General features: G+C 32.8%; 1 protein-coding gene across 2 annotated transcripts; it reads right to left on the bottom strand.

The window, feature by feature from the left end:
• Positions 1–432: 432 nt before the first annotated feature.
• On the bottom strand, positions 433–13,797 carry LOC125069773 (dyslexia-associated protein KIAA0319). 2 transcript variants are annotated; one of them, XM_047679343.1, is made up of 14 exons: positions 13,445–13,797; positions 13,025–13,255; positions 12,106–12,632; positions 11,899–12,019; positions 10,300–10,529; positions 9,849–10,071; positions 9,482–9,639; positions 8,847–8,987; positions 7,311–7,551; positions 5,658–5,848; positions 5,064–5,354; positions 4,272–4,479; positions 2,095–2,256; positions 433–1,694 (listed from the first exon to the last, which is right to left on the bottom strand). In XM_047679343.1, exons 1-14 carry the CDS (start codon positions 13,596–13,598, stop codon positions 1,531–1,533), a joined length of 3,042 nt encoding a protein of 1,013 aa, XP_047535299.1. In that variant the 5' UTR covers positions 13,599–13,797; the 3' UTR covers positions 433–1,530. The 2 variants fall into 2 exon arrangements, with proteins under 2 accessions (XP_047535299.1, XP_047535300.1); XM_047679344.1 differs by lacking the exons at positions 433–1,694; positions 2,095–2,256 and adding an exon at positions 3,186–3,333 and having other exon boundaries at positions 4,229–4,479.
• Positions 13,798–17,788: the final 3,991 nt, after the last annotated feature.

The raw sequence follows: 17,788 nt of genomic DNA on the forward strand, positions 1-17,788 counted from the left end.
TATTGAGTGATCATGGTAGCCTGGTTCTAAAATTATAAGCTTGTTATATTGTAATGATCTTTTCTACTAAAACAATAATTGTAATGATATTATAAATTATATTGTAAAGGCTTTCGATTCCATTCATAAGAGGCCTTATGTATTGTTACCAAATGCTCATACATTAATGAATATATCATCAAAGTGCTTGTGGAATTGTCAAATTGCTTTAATCTTGTCTTTAGTAAGGTAAATAGTAAATTAAAGCAATATACTGTAATAAATCACTTTTATTATGAATAAATCTTTCATTATTAAACAAATTAGTATATATATATATATATATATATATATATATATATATATAGAGCTAAACTAAATAAATAAAACATCTATAATTCTAGCACTTAATTCTTTATTAAATAAAATTATACTGTAAATTAAAACTGATTTCACATGATATAAAATTGGGAATACTCTATTAAAATGTATCACTATATTTACGACTAGAATATAATGTCATTTTGACAAAACTTTTCTACTGTTTTTCTAAATTTAACACTTATTTCTAATTATAATTAATCAGTATATGTCAAAGCCTTTCATCAAGCTACTGATTCACTTTAGGTAAAAATAAGTACATTAAAGTAAAAATGCGCATTAGATTTTTTAAGCTAAAAGTAGACTAGTCCTTAAATAAATATACAAAAATAAACATACATAGTTAAAACAGAATTAAATTTATCAGTATCATAATACAAAAATTACATAATCAATATATGTGCATAATAAGCCTCAAGGTGAACAATTAAAGTCAATTATTATAAAAACTGCAAGTTCACACAGCTACTTATGCGAGAATACTGTAATTGTTCTTTAGGATAAAATTAATACTGGATGTATTGTAATGTACATACAGAGAGGTATGTGCGTATTTTTTGAGAATAATGTAACCTACAAGATAATTTACGCATATTTTCGTAAACACATCGTGAAAGAAATCAGCTCTAACCTTTATTTACAATGTTTTAATCCACACTTCTCACGTCATTGTAGCCATGGTTGTTTGTTTCTGGTGTTAACACAACGACCTTTAGTTCATATAATGCAAGTAATTGTTTTTTAAAATATTTTAGTAGTCTACTCCAATATTAAATATTCGTCGAAATATCTTTTTTTCTAAGAACATTTTGGAATGTAAAGTAATATTCATGTTTCGATTGTTTTTAGTTATACTTTAATTGAAATAGACTACACATTATTCGGAATCTGTAGGAGTAACTAAGACCTGATGGATAGCAAGTATTCATATGTTTAACATAAAAAAATAGACAAAAGATTGTTATTATAAAAATAACTTCATTATATTATATATATAACGTAGAATATAGGAACACTACATGATGTTCCTTCAAACTAATTTCAAAAGCAATAATAAGAACATTTAAGTAAATAGCGTAATTGTTGGTCTTATATGTTACGAAGCTATGTAACTGATTCTATCACATGGTGGTCGAGACTTCGTGGAGATAAGTCCACGATATGACGGAGCTACGTTTTTATCTTTCTCGACATTTTATTATGTCCGTTTTTCCAGCCGTTACCGTGTGCTAGCTCACCGTTCATCGATCGCGACCCAAAGGAGGTCATTTTGCTTTTGGTTTCGTATAGTACGTCCGAATCGGTGTCGGTTTCAGATAGGGCTTTGCTTGTGACTGAAATGAAAGGAATACGTTACAAATTTACAAATTGGCAGTTTACTGCCAAAAAAAATTTCATTAAATCGACAGGAAATACTTTAAAAATCGCACTGAAATAAAAATAATAAAGAAACAACATTGTGCTTTAATTGAAACAATATATTCTGCTCTTTAATCGATTAATTGCGAATAGCAGCTCAGCGGTATCATCATTTCTTTGCTTCAAACATTACATATGAAACTGTTAACGAATAGTAATGCTAAATCGGAATCACTGGATAAGTTAGAGTCCGAGAGGTTTCTGAATAGATAGCTAGTCGCAATGAAACGGATTTCGCAACGAAGACGTCATTTATATATTTTTTTATTATCGTTTTAATTGTAATAATGAATGAGTTCAATGAGCGTAACTCACAGGGCTTCTCCTCGTGGTCGGCGAAGGGCAGCAGGCGGTAGTTGGGGCGGCGCGGGCGCGGCGCGCAGGCCCGGCGCAGCGCGCGCGCGCACGCGTACCCCACCGCGCACGTCGCGCACAGCGCCGCCGCGCCGCACACGCTCGCGTACACCACCGACCAGTCTGCGGACACGGCAGTGTCATTTTGATTTATTATTATGTTAAATTTTAGTTACTGATACTGATGAGCATTTCAGTAAAAAAATAATAATAAAATAAAATATCAAAGTGATCACGATCGCTGATTTTTTGTAGACATTTTGAAGATCTCTAGAATAGTTTTTGTACATATTAATTAGTCTGGCAGCGTACGCTTCGACAACTCCCGGACCGAATATTTTGTAACAACATATAAAACTGATTTCAAATTATAAACTAAAATAATATGAAAGTTAGAAAAAAAAACAGATGAATATTTTAATTTCTTATTCTTTTTATTATATAAGTAGGGCGATATGATGGGATGGTAAGTAGTCACCAAGGTCCATAGATATTGGCCGTCGTACATTGTAATGCGCTACCAACCTTGGGAGCTAAGATATTATGTCCCTTGTGTATAGTTAGTATACATTAGCTCACTCGTCCTTCAAACTGGAACTCAGCACTTCGAGTATTGCTGTTAGGGGGTAGAATAACTGAGTGGGTGGTGATATGTATAGAGGCGGTTTGGACGAAGCCCTAACACTCAGTAAATTTTTGCGTAGTTTTGCGTGAGTTAGCAAAAAAAGAAACGAAAGTTATTTAAGAATAAATTAACTTTCGTTTCTTATACTATTATTATATATATACTATATATTAATAAAATATTATTTAAGAGTCAGTATCAGCGTAACTTTAGTTGCAATGGGACGTAATTCGTAATCGTAAGCAAAACTTGTAACCCTCATCCATTTGTTTTAATTGAAAATATTCATTTCTTATCTATTAATTAAATTGCTTTGCGTTATATTCGTATCTTTTTTTTTTGTGAATTTAGATATGATTTTAATGACCTCTAATACATATACATCCTGCGTCAGATCCAGCTGGCGTGAAAGATAACTAATTAATCATTTCCCTTTGTTTAATTGTTTGAAAGAATATTCATAGTATCGATAATTGGGTTAATAATTTAAAATAAATAATTGTACTAAAAAACTAGTATTCATCTGAATAAACGAACATTTTAAAGATATTGAGAAATGGTAGTCACCCTATAAACGTCGAAGAAAACCGGAACAAACTTGTGTCTGAAATCGAGTCTTCGTTAAACAAAGTCTCGAACTGGGGTCGACTAAACCTAGTTCACTTCAACCCCAAAAAGACGCAAGTTTGCGCGTTAACTGCTAAAAAAACACCATTTGTCGTATCTCCACGATTCGAGAACATTCCGTTAGCCGCTACAGCTAGTATCGGAATACTTGGCGTTGATGTTTCGAGTCTCGTTCAGTTCCGCGGTCAATTGGAAGGCAAAGCAAAATTGGCATCAAAAAAGCTTGGTGTGCTCAGCAAGGCAAGACAGTATTTCACGTCGGCCCATCGTCTAAGACTATACAAGGCGCAAATTCGGCCTCACATGGAATACTGCTCTCACCTCTGGGCGGGTGCTCCCCAGTACCAGCTCCTTCCATTTGACCGTATCCAACGTAGAGCGGCTCGAATTATCGACGACCAAGCCCTTTCCGATCTGCTTGATCCTTTGGCTTTGCGTAGAGATGTTGGATCGCTCTGCATCTTCTACAGAATTTAAAACGGGGAATGTTCCGAGGAATTGTTCGGATTAATCCCGGCTGCTGAATTTCACCTTCGGACATCTCGTCAAAATTCCAAATATCACCCGCACCACCTAAATGTCCGAAAATCCACAACAGCGCGATTTTTAAGACATTTTCTGCCTCGCACAACCACTCTGTGGAACCAGCTTTCGCCGGCGGTTTTTCCGAACCGATACGACTTGGGAACCTTCAAGAAAAGAGCGTACTCTTTCCTGAAAGGCCGGCAACGCACCTGCAAGCCCCCCGGTGTTGCAGATGTCCATGGGCGGTGGTAGTCACTTTCCATCAGGTGAGCCTCCTGCTCGTTTGCCACCTTATGACATAAAAAAAAAAAAAAAAAATGATTGAAAGCTTTGCATTAAAAGGTTTGAAATCGTGACTCACCGCAATCGGGCTGCGAATCAGGCTGGAGCTGCGTGATTAAGCTCTGCATCCAGAAGGCGTCGCAGCGACACGTGCGCGTGGCCTGCTCGCACACGCCGCGGCCCGAGCACGTGCTCAGGCAGCGCAGCGAGCGCACGCGCCGCGCGCCCGCGCTCAGCGCCGCCGCGCGCGACTGCGACAGCGCCCACATGCCGTCCGCGGCGACGCCCTGCGCGGCACAGATACGCGTTACGTGTATTTTATGGGCTGTTCGTTTACTTTGGTCGCCTAGGATAATCTAAATTCCGAACTGGTGATGGCTTAAATTTTGTGTTATATTGCCAATTGATTATTATTTAAGAGTGTTCGTAGAAGCTTTAATTTATGTAAATTTTTACATAATACTAAGTCATTTGACGTATTTGTAAATCAGTTTCCAATCTGTGGGGAGGACCATTTATGGGCGTTTTTTACAGGCTTTTCAATCTTTGTAAGACTGACAAGGGTCTAAAGGACATATGTATGTTCATAGAGGATAAATGCACTGGCGACGGGTGGTTCTTATGTGTTGTCTACGCAGTAACAGTCAATTTTATTTTTATCACTGTGACAGAAACTATGATGTCAAAAAAAACATAAACGAGCAACGCGAATGCAAAAGAAGAACTGATTATTTAAAATAAATGTCATCCTATATCATAAAGTTAATATGAATTTGGACACACTACGCACTTACAAAATTTGGATATATCATCAGGCAAGGACTTTATTACATAATAGACGGCAATTATTAATAAAATTAAAACGTCATACCTTTTCTGATAAAAAGTATATTATCAATGTGTTTCCAGTGTCCACTTCGCCTCGAATTTCGGTTACATTAACTGTCACGTCATCTTTTATTAGCAAGTTCATTTTTTGAACGAGAGAATCGAGTTGGCTCTTCGTGAATGTCGAAATCGGAACGTTGAGAGTCATTTCGAGAAGTTTCATTTCCAACGGGTCAGCTTTAACTTGGACGCTGACCGTGTCTCTGTCGGATTCGCCTTGATCGTCCGTTACTGTTAATTCGAACACATATCTTCCCGGTTCTATGTCCGTTAGCTAAAAAAGAAATTGCTTTCCACTAAGAACAAACATTACATTCAATTTCTAATGTATTATTGATGATTTTTTATTAGATAGATTATTTAACTGTTAAAATTATGCAATAACATTTAAGATAAATTAACCGCAGAAAATATGGTACAAATAATTCCAAATAAAACAAAACAATAAATAAATATACTAAATACAAACTAAAAATTTTGTGAATGTACAATTTTTATTTATAATACATAAAGTAACTACTTAATACATACATAGCTCTTCTACAAAAGCTTAAATAAATATATTTTCATCACTTACCATTAAAACTGGTTTTGTATCTGAGTGTAGTATAACCGTGCCGGCTGCTAAGCCGGACGCGGACCGAGTCCATTTCCATGAAACGATGCGAAAATCGTCGGACGACTTTGAGCCGTTTAGAATTAGAACCGATAGTGGCAAGTTTAATACTTGATCTCCTCCAGCGTCCGCTTTCGGAGGACTATTTTTATCTGCAGTTTGAAATTAATTTAGTTTGATGACATTAGGAATAGAAAAGAAAAAAATTAAAAATAGAACTAAATGATTTTGTTATATTATTGTTATATATTTATATGTTGTGAATAAATGAAATTACACTTTAAATAATATCAATTTCTGGGCAATGATTCATACAAGATAAACATTTGATTTAAACCATAAATTATCTTTGCTATTAAAAGGTAATAAGCGCAAAACAAAAAAAAAGGAAGATAGTCACATGAAAGGTTGCTAAAAGCAATATTCATACTAAACTAACAATAGTAAAATAAAAATAAATTTACTATAACAAAAAGCAGGCGGTTAGCACAGAGACAACTACTATTTCTAGTACCTATGTATTTAATAATAATAAAAATTTTATTGGAAAGAAAAGTGTCACAATTTTGAGTGATTCTTCTGTCTTCCAAAATAGGCATTAATTAGCCTGTAGTATGACAGAGATGTTATATTTATTCATACTATTAATGTGTGATAGATCACCTAAAACATTTCACAATGCTCCTCAGTCGGCTCAATACTAATCAAACATCAGCTCAGTGTCAACACAAAACTTCGCGTTATTCGAAACTATACTCTGTTGATATAATGAGAAGAAGCGTCTGTACCGAATACCGCTGATTCGACTGGACGAGCGGTAGTGTATTTCCATGCTTTTTTAAAATTATCTCGTGCTCGGCAGTATAGAAAACATAGAAAGTATGCCAGTGTTGAATGACATTTTGACACATGCATACACGAGCAACGTTGGGTTTACCTTAAACCTTAAGTGAACACGTCTTCCTTTATTTATAAAAATTTAGTTGGCTTTTATAGGTCACTTAGAGTTTTAAAAGCGAAAAGAATCCAAAACGTAAGAAATAAAATATGCCGATACGTGCAATTCTATATACAAACACAATTCACAAAAAATATTATAAACCAATATGGCGTGCAAAATTAATATGGGTACAGAAGTTATTCGATACATAGAGAATAAAAATAATATATGGTTTTGTTTAATGGTAACCTTTGATGTATATGTTTTACCTGAACGAAAATTTCCCATGTAACTCCTTAAGAATATACAGTTACGGGCCTGGACCAATTACACATCGATTGAAATATTGGAGCACATCGATGTGAATAGAAAGGAACAGATACGATAGATATCACGTCAACGAATCAAATGCACTTGTCCAAGCCCGTGAACCCCGCAAACCAATTTATTTACATATTCGTTAATAGAGTCGTTTTTGAATACTATAAACTCATGTAATGTGCAATCTTTGAAATAACAAGTATTAAAATCGGTGCAGCAATCTATGTGTGTATTATTTACTTCAAAGATACAGTTCTCGACGCTTTAAATTTAAAGGCATTTAAGTATACACTATCTCTTAATAAAAAAATATAATGACAAATGAACACATTACAAGATGAAGTCACACTTACTCTGAGTCACAGTAACCGTAACGTTATCGCTGGCTGAGTTTCCGTTATCATCGAGCACGGTGAGAGAGAACACGTACTGTCCCTTCGTGAGGGCGGTCGCGTTCGCGATGGACTCGTTAAAGCCGACAATGTTAGAGTTAGTGGGTCCGGACAGACAACGCCAAGTGTACGCAACGATCCTGTGATCGTCGTGCGACGTCGAACCGTTCAAGGTTATCCATGTTTGAGGAAGCGATATGAACTGCAATTACAGAAACCACCGGCCTAATTACTTGGGATCGTAAGCTACCATTAGCATGAGCATGACTTGTTATAGTCGATAATATTCATTAAGTTTATTGGAAATCATTAATATAGGAAACCTTGAATTAAAGATATATACAGGTTTCATATTCAATCGACGACTTAGCTGTTCACATCATCATATTTTAGTATATCAAATTATATGTCGATGCAATCGAAAATTGTTTGGTTTAGATATTTATAATTCAAAAGCTTTTACATATAGCAGAAGGAAAGATAGAGAGATTTTTATTAAGTCTATTTTCCATTAAGAGAGTTATCAGACTATATCGGCTTTTTTATCAACGTTGTTTAGGGCGTGATTACTTAAACAATGCTTTGTCTTCTTATTTCGAAAGCCAAATGAATAATGACAAAAGGAGAGACATGAGTGTTGAACTAAACACTCGCTAAACTTTTATAAGTAAAGCCGATACTGTCGGTAAATAGAAGTTCAGAAATGATTGTTATATAGTTAGGGAAGATAGGAAAATATGAAATACATTTTTTTTCTGAAATGATAATGTTCTATACAAGTTTCAATGAAACAAGAAAAAGTAATCAATCAAGTAATTACCGTTTCAGAATGAAGTATGATTTTTTTACGTTAATTTTATTCTATTTAGGATAATATTTTGTAAAAAAATACTTCATTATCATTTTATATATACAATTATTTTATATATATAAAATTTTTTTTTGTAAATATCATGGTTTTGTAATCAAACTATAGTTTATCTTTCTCATTATCATTATGTATAGTTATATCTTATAACTAATTCCACATTTATAGTCATGCTGTTAATAACCCTTCATAATTTATACAACATACATAATCCTCATGCTTTCCCTCCGATTACATAAAATACGCTCATATATCACGATTATAATGTTCCTCGTTGATATGTTCGATGATCTAATAGAGACGATATATAGATTTTTATCATTAGAATATAATTTCTGCTCAAGGGCATTCTAAGACGCGTTATCTATTCCTCACATGCCAAAAAGTTCTGAATCGTTACATTGCTAAGGTCCAATCGATTTAGTATTATATTGTTACTATGGACACGCTAAAAAGTTGTTTGTGTTGACTCGGTGGTCTAATGGCTCGAGGCAACAGATCCCGAGGTTCTGGGTTCAAACCTCAGGTCGGTGGTTCAAGCCCAAGTTATTGGGTTATTCGGTTTTTTAGCCTGAATTCTGGAAGTAGGAAGCACACTCGTGCGCAGCAAAGCGAGGGCGAGGTCTCACCGCGTCGTCCCCCGCGCCGGCCTCGGGCGGCGTGTTGGTGGGCGGCTTCACGAACACGTGCACGTCGGCGCTCGACGTCTGCCCCGACGAGTCCGTCACGCGCAGCACGAACGTGTACACGCCCTCCGACAGGTTCGACAGCTGGAATGTTTTTGTTGTGTTTTTAAATAATAAACATATGGCTACATCATAATGTCATTAGTGAAAATATTCAATTACATAAGTTTTATAACAAAAACCGAGTTACGACAGAGTTGAACATGAAATTTGTTCCTGAGACGGACAGCTGATTCGGGAGATTTTAAATGTTCATCAGCATTATGACGTCACAAACGTTTAGCAAGGATTCACCTAATTCGGTCCACGATAACGCGCCCAACTAGTTATCTATTGCTACTCTCAGAGAGTTTATGTAGTAGTAGATTTGATACTAAAGTTTACTATTTTTACTATGTTCCTTTATTTACTATTTTTATGTAATCATTATTAATACATAACTATTTCCTATTAAGAAAGATTTATTTTTTGTAATGAACAAATGTCTAAGTTTTGATCCAGTACATAGATTGCCTTTTTTCAAATTATAGAAATTCCTTATGTTTTTGTGCTTCAGCGGTGCGAATTTAGATCCAAACCTGCAAGTATGGCGAGTGCGTATTTTGCATATCCACAGCTTTGTTTTCGTCCTCGGCGGCCTTGGTCCATTCCCAGGACGTGATCTCGTGGTCGTCGGTCGACAAACTTCCATTCAGTGTTAAGTTATTGTTTGGTAAATATATTATCACGTCTTGACCTTGAAAAACAAGAGCTTATTAGATCAAATTGGTTTTTATTACTATTTATATTATGACAAAGGGCCTATAGTAATGCAGTAAAATCAGGTAATATTTTACCACCTTGAATTGGAGTAACGTGGTGGAATCCAAGCCCTCTCCAAAAGAGGAGTATTTTATTCACATTAAAATATTTACATGCTATGTACTGTACTTATATGTTTGTTACCTGCATTCGCTTCTGGTGGATAATCCGTATGATTAATAACGGTTATATTAGCTGTGGTTGAATTCTTCACATGGTCAGAATCTTCAACAGTCAATTTAAATGTATATTTTCCTGGCTGCTTTAGATCTTTCAAGACTAATGTGGGTCCATCGGGTAATGGCGGTTGGTATCCAATCGGGCCTGATGTCAACTCCCAATGCCATGCTATTATTGCGTCATCATCCTAATTAATAAAATCATATATAATTTTGCACTTTAGTCAATTTCATGGACGTTGCGACATTAATATTATTAGTATTTAAATTCGAGGTGCATTTAAATACTATTTAAGAGCACTTAGTTTATTGGACTTTATTTAAACAAAACTTATAAGCTCTTTTTTTTAAAACCTTTTAGTGCTTCGTAGTCGTCTTAATTCGAAACTGAATGCCCCTCGTACATTTCATCTTACCTTACTTGCACTACCATCCAAAACAGCTCCAGAATTAGGTAGTTTGACATTCTGCGACTGTGGTGTAATGACGACCATTGGTGGTGTGTTGGTACGCTTCGGTGGTAGAACTGTCACATTCGCAAAAGCTTCACCATATGAATTTGTACTATTCACTGTCACCTTGAACCTATATTGCCCTTCTTTAAGATCCGTCAAAGTCACTGTTCCAGCATTTTGGTTCATATTACCTATATTGCAGACAACAACAAAAAATACATTTAAAATTAATAAAAAGGTTTGTTTTGTGTGTCGAATAAAATTATAAGGGTATACATTCATATATATTACATACACACATATTATTAAATCCTGTCAAACAGTTGAATACTATTTTATTATAAAAATACCTACTAAGATACACATACATAATTATTACGTTTATAATATTTAGGCATATTATTGGAAATAAATCAGAGCTTCTTCCCGCTATTGTAAGATAGTAGAAATGATTTTTAATAATCTGTATTGGTTCTCGTAAATGTACGTAATTCGAATGTCACACATGAACCAAAATTAAAATATTATTATTTTATTTAAACTTAATGGCTATAGACTGTTTATCATGAAACAAACACTACACACATGTAGATAAGAGTTATTGCCTTTCTGTTTGTTTACTTGAATAAAAGGGATTATTATTGTATATAGTTTCATTAAACACACTATACTTAGTAATGCTCTTTGTAAGTAGACATTAAGAGAGTGATGTTAACTTCAAAATTATTTTATTGTCTATATATAAAGTCAACATTTATTTTGCAAATTGTAAACAAAAACTCCAATAGGAAATAGAATAAAGATTTTAGTAGTCATAAAACATATACCACAAAAAAATTTATGCCTGTATGCATAATTTTTGTGATTATAAACTAAAGCCTATTTTATTATATTTATTTTCAAGCTTAGCTATAGAAGGAGCTTCTAACCGCAGTTTATTATGCAATCCTTGTTCAATTTCCATCGAGAATATTTTTATACATAGTTATTTTATTTTGTAATTGATATATTTCTGGTTAACGACATTAAATGCAAACCAGTTTTGAAATATAATCTTTTCATCAAAATCAAACAAACACGACAGTTTAAGTCATTCTTGATTTTACATGACGAAACAAAATTAAGTAAAGTTACTATTAGTGAAAGGGGCTAACCTTTACATGCTATTTTAATATTTATCGTGTACAGTAAGTACTTATACTTAGACACTTGCGAATAAGACATTTTACTAAGTTTTGAGTTTTGTTAATTAATTCTTTTCCTTTTTTATATGCAAATCCGACACAACCGGAAAAAAATCAGGGGCAGGAACAACTGCTTTACGTGCCTTATGAAACACAGCAAAGCCTATTTCTATATACTGAGCTACTACTAATTTCTCAATGGAATGACTCAATAACTTTTTAATGGCTGTGCCGAGGTTTTGTGTTGGGATCTCGAACTTAAGCCTTATTGGCCAATTACAAGACCAGCAATGTAGTCAGTTTAATAGAAAACCACAATATCTAAGAACATATATCAATAATATTAAATTTAAATAATCACAAATGAATTATTCACCTGTAAATCCATCTTTAGGTTGATCCACTAGTGTCCACACATAGTTATAGTGACTCATAGTTGATTTCTCATCTGGGATAGTGTAGGCAGCTAAAGTCACTTCATTGTCAGGAAGCTGTACCTGAAATAACCATTATATAAGAACAAATAATTTAATATAAGGATTTACTAGATGTCATTTAAATATTATAAAAGATTTATATTTACTTCCTTCGATGAAATTGACACAGTCAAATTTTGTCTTGTTACTGGTTTATCAGCTTTTAGATCTTCTGTTCTCATTTCTGATATCAAATTATCACTTTTTTTTATAGATTCAATTGGTATAGTAGGGCCCTTAGAAAATGGCCTGTGTGGAACACAAGCACCTTGAGCATTTTCTTCCGTACCCATCACACATTTACAAATACCATTTTGCATTTTTAGACCAATGGGTATGCACTCTGAATTATAGGGACAATCATCAGCACCTACTTCACAAGAATTTTTTTCTAAGAATCTTGATGCCAACATCATTTCATTGTCGTTACTGTCTGTGTATTTTTCAAAATTTTGACGATCATCTTCTTCTATATTGGGGAGATTATTAATGAAGTGAGTGAGAAAAGTTGATTCGTCATCATCTGCGAGTTCATTACGGTGATTGGAGAATGAATAAATTGACTCATCTTCTGGTGAAAAATTATTATTCAATTCTCTAAAGTTAGACTGATCTAGAATATCTGACCAGTTTTCTGCAATAAATAGAATAATTATTTAATAGTGTGTTTTTAGTTTTATTATATTTTAATTGTTTCTTATATTAAGTAAAAAAGTCAAATTACTTTATTATGGATCATAGGTTAGACTTATTTATGTTGAAACAATATTATAACACTTCTATCAACTGATTTTTCCAATAAACCCAATATATCTTATATTTATTAATTTATGTTTTATATTTTTTTATTTACAATAATGATTTACTTATAGACATTTTTTAACAACAAGAGACAACAAGGATATATCATCATCTTTATCAGAGTGGGTAGTGCATTGGTGTTGTAAGGGATGGTTAATATTTATACAGTGCTAATATCTATGTGCTATTGCAAAGGCAACCCATTTGAAATTAATAAAAACTTACCATTGGACAAAACTGGCTTTACGAGGATCATTGATACATGTGAATCCCATTTTCGACTCGCAACTCTGGGTAAAGGCAGGCAGAGTTCATCACTAACACATTCTACATGGAAGCATCGGGACTCAACAATGAACACAATATTACAAGAGTCCTCAAGACAACATGCCATCACACACTGTCTAAGACCCTTTAAGTCTGTTTTCTCAGTATAGTTCCCCGCAGTTAAATTACCTGTTTATATAAAAATAAAGTTAAAGATATTTGTTGTTTTAAATAAATTACTATTTATTTTGCATATGCAAGACAATTCATGAACTGCTATATTTCAGAAATTTATTGATAAAAAAGGCTTTCTTAGATACTCAATCTTTTTATCTAAGTAAAGTACAAATTATTTATAGAAAACAAAACTGTACTTACCCACTGGCATATGGTTGTCAAAATTTTTTGGATAAAGTTTAGGACATTTATTATTTTCGTAACTTTCATTCCAAGTTTTGCTATATAATGACAACACAAGTTTTATGTTCACTAAAAGTAAAAAAACCAGAAGTCTTAATACTTTATAATTCATTATAACATTAAATATCAATATTGGCTGATTATAACAATGGTTCCAAAAGCACTGTTATAGCATTATATTAAAGCAAAATTATCTCAACAGGAGGAAACCAAGGGTTAGAGATCCGTAAAATACGCGTGGGTGATGAGATAAAAAGAGTTAATATTTAATGAAATATTTATATCAAACAAATAGTTCATTGCATGACGTATTGCAGTTTCTTGTCATTTTGTGAATTGATTTTGACGGTCCAGCGTCAGACGGAATTATTTATAAAGCTGCGCCCAGACATGTGTAGTTATTACAAATACTTGTCTATATCTACTTAATAAAATTTTAAAACAGAATGACTGACACTCTACGCACTACCTTCACCAGAGGTCCTATATAATTGCATATGATTTCGTTATGTTATGACGGTGAGGACTAAGGAAGTAATTTTAGAAAAATCATGAAACAACGACAGTTTGTGTTTAGGCTACTATTTATAAATAAAAGTTAGACGAGCCAGTATTTTTGAAAACTCATTCCCTTAAGCGGATGAAATTTTGTATAGAAATTTGTCATTTTCCATTGGAAATTCCTAACTATGAAATAAAGCCAGTAGGCTTGTTTCCACTAATAATAAATCGGATGGCTTTGAGTTTCTAATGATTAACCATGATAATTAGTAAATAAAAAAACAACTTTTCTACAAAAATAATAAAAGATTAATTATATTTTTGGAAAATAAAATCGACAAAATGAGGCATTTAATCACGTGACATTAAACACCAATCAGAGTTGCGTGACGTCACACCTCGCGAAACAAGCGCGGAACGCTACGTTGTTGCTATCAATTATCATTATGGCAGATAAACTGGGGGTACTACTTGGTTCTGGATCTTTCAAACACTCTGCGATTATTGACAAACTTTGTTTTTTCAACATATATCTTCTTGGCATTCGAACTTCGTTGGTATACAACCTGGTTTCATGCGCACTTGTGTCTTTACCCATAATATGATACTCTGTTTAATTAGTCATATCATTTGGCAACTAAAAAAATAAGAAGAGTTTGAATTATTACATTTTATAAAACGAAAATAATATTTTAACTCAAACAAATCATAAAATCCTATTCTAGTCCTAACATTTTATAGGTTATGTGTGATATATTATATTTGCTAAATTCATTTCTTTTACTATACATTTATAAATAGATATATCAAGTTGTATTTAATACTTACATCGAAATGATCTTCACAGAAATAAATTGTGGAATTAGTAGTTGACAAAATAAGAGCATCTTGCCTCCATGCCATTTTTAACCACTTAATTCGTATTTATTTATTGTTTGGTACGTATATGAATAATTTGTCTGGCGTTTTTATCGTTGTACTTTCACATTAGGGCACCATACAGTATTTATAATACGAGGAATTCATTATTTATTAAAAAACACAATTGACTGTCATACACAAACACGGCTGTTTCGCGAGGTGTGACGTCATTCAAGAGGCCATGACAGTCTTGGCCTTTTTCGCGGTCAATTTCAAGTTCATTTCTAAAAACTCAAAATACTAACATAAAAAACCTATTTTTCTTAAAATAGTATATTTTTGGGGTGAAATAGATGCTAAGCTATAGTTTTAAACTAATTTCCAAATTTTGTCAACTAGCCTGTTCTACATACGACATACGGTAGTAGAAATATATAATTATGTATTGTCATCTATTATTTAAAAGTATCTTAGACTATAGTCTAATGATAAATATGTATAAAATATTATCATCAGTTTAGAGAGATCTAATATTGAGTATGTTTCTCTACGAAAGAAGACTAAGTGAAGTTACCTACCATCAATTAATAATGAAGTTACCATTAAGAACTGAAAAGAAACTCAATTGTTATTTAGTTCACAAATGGAATTCAATTAATTTACTACGGAATATAAAAATGATGAATTATGGAAATATAAAGCATAGGAGAGAATAGGTATAGTTACTAAGTCCACACTTATTACTGAGACATTCATTTGTTAATTGTTAATATTGTTGTGAGTATGCATTGTCTACCTATATTGTGAGGCAACTGCAATTATTCTTAAATTTATAAATACATAATACCAATAATAACATATCCATATTTTATATTGTTTGTTTCAATAAGTAGGTAAGAACGTAAATTAATTAATTGTGGTTTTTAGCACAAAGAAAAGATTTTGAAGGAAGGTTTCTAAGGAATAATTTCTGATATTAGAAATATGGAAACCGTTGTTTGACTTTTTGTTGATGGTTTAACGATGTTACAAATACAGATTTGATATTTAGGATTACTAATGTGAATTTTAATAAGGTATATAAAGTAGGTATGATATTAAATAAATATACAAATTGTTATTCTAAAATTATGAGACAATTTATTTCAAATCAGTGTTTTTGATAAAATATAGTAACCTAACTAACCTAAGCGGTTTTTTTTTAAGTTTTTTCTTAATTGTTGAATTTATTTGCGAATCAATTAATTAATGTGTATTTTAAGTCACACAGGCAAGATCTTTTGTACAGGTTGGATACCCTGGCCTTTAATTACTTTTAAGTATAGTTTACAGCAAATTGTGTAGTTTAAATGAAGACTATTAGACTATTTTGACTGTAAATAAATATATTTGGCAATTTTCACTTATAAATATTTTATTAACAAATATATTGTAATAAAATGACTAACGACAATTAAAATAACAACATTACCAATGTAATTTCATTTAAATAATAGTTATTGAAGTTTGTTGAATTTGTTTATTTTGATAAAATGTAAATTCCTGTATGACTGTCAGTATAGGATATTGTTAGTTTGTACCTAAAAAAAACCCTGCCTACGATCATAGTAACCTACCCAGAGGAGAAGCAAGCCCTACCACCAATTAAATTCTTTTATTATCACACTGATATTGAGGCACAGGCATTAATATTAAAGAAAGCATCCGTGATGATGATGATGGTAACTAATCTAACATTGATGCAGTAATTAGTGTAGTAAATCTAAATGCCAAAAAAAATATTGATCGATTGAGACTTTTTAACATGTTCTTTTAACAATATTAGGTACATTGCATTTAACCGGTTTATATTAATAGATATTATGAGTATTTTGTCAGAATATGACGAAACGTTTCTTATTATTGCAATCGTGTAGTAGTTAAGTATAGTGCTAATGGCTTAAGTAAAGAGTCTTTGCGAGAATTAAGATCTATAAATATTTGCATTTTACTTTGCAGAGACACGAGTTTAAGCATGCTTAAAATGTAATCAAAATATTTAAAGTGTTTAAAACCATATAACATTTCCTGACGCTAAACAAAACGACGAATCACCAACGCATGGATACGTCCATACGATAGATCGATTCGTTTTTTTTTGGGCTGGTACTATTCGGTATTACTTACGAATGTTACTTAGTGTAAGCCATGGGCAGGGCTTTGTGTAAGCCCTAAACAGGTACACACATTCATCATATTCTACCGCGAAATAGATAGGAATTCTTAGGTAGGTACTGTTGTTTTCCCATGTGAAGGCTGAGTGACACAGGGTAACTATAATATATTAGTTCCCAAGGTTGGTAGTGCATTGATTATATGTATATTGCTTACAGTACCAATGTCTATGGACAGTGAACCATTTACCATCAATTGGCCTAATTGCCAATTGCCTACACATGTAAATAAATAAGTAAAACCGAATCTTGTTAGAAGGGGAAAAATCTTAAAATTTCTCGATAAACTCTTTTATTTTTAAACTTTTATTGCATTATATCTCTTTTATTCCACAAGCTGTTTTTTTAATTAAATGAGCTTAGCGTTAGCATTAGCATTTATGTGATGTGGTAGCTTAAGATGTTGGCGGTTGGCTACCTAAATATTAAAATATGTATGTGTATTAAAACACATTTAGCTCGGAGTAGTCCATCATTATAAATAACGCGCATTTCACTTTGTATATTTTATTTCTATAGATACGTTTTAGCTTTTGGGATTACTATTTTGCTTTATTACAAAGATGTGCAATTTGCCTTTGCCCTATTCGAAATAGAGAAGTATTTGACATTAACAATTTCAGTAATAAGGAATTTTATAACCTTATAACCTAGGGGCCCTGAGTCGATCCGTTGTCTACGCTGCCTAATGCAAAATCTGGTCCTGACCCTAATATTAATATGAAAA

The sequence above is a fragment of the Vanessa atalanta genome, chromosome 16 (genome assembly GCF_905147765.1).
Source record: "Vanessa atalanta chromosome 16, ilVanAtal1.2, whole genome shotgun sequence".
In the NCBI taxonomy this organism is placed as follows: domain Eukaryota; kingdom Metazoa; phylum Arthropoda; class Insecta; order Lepidoptera; family Nymphalidae; genus Vanessa; species Vanessa atalanta.

Bases quoted from the DNA above. Each gene is read 5' to 3' on its own strand.
- LOC125069773 (XM_047679343.1), bottom strand. From the start codon at position 13,598: ATGAATTATAAAGTATTAAGACTTCTGGTTTTTTTACTTTTAGTGAAC. The intron at 10,530-11,898 runs GTGAATAATTCA...TCTGCAATATAG, and splicing joins ACCTAAAGATGGATTTACAG to GTAATATGAACCAAAATGCT. The intron at 8,988-9,481 runs GTTTGGATCTAA...AAAACATTCCAG, and splicing joins CGCACTCGCCATACTTGCAG to CTGTCGAACCTGTCGGAGGG.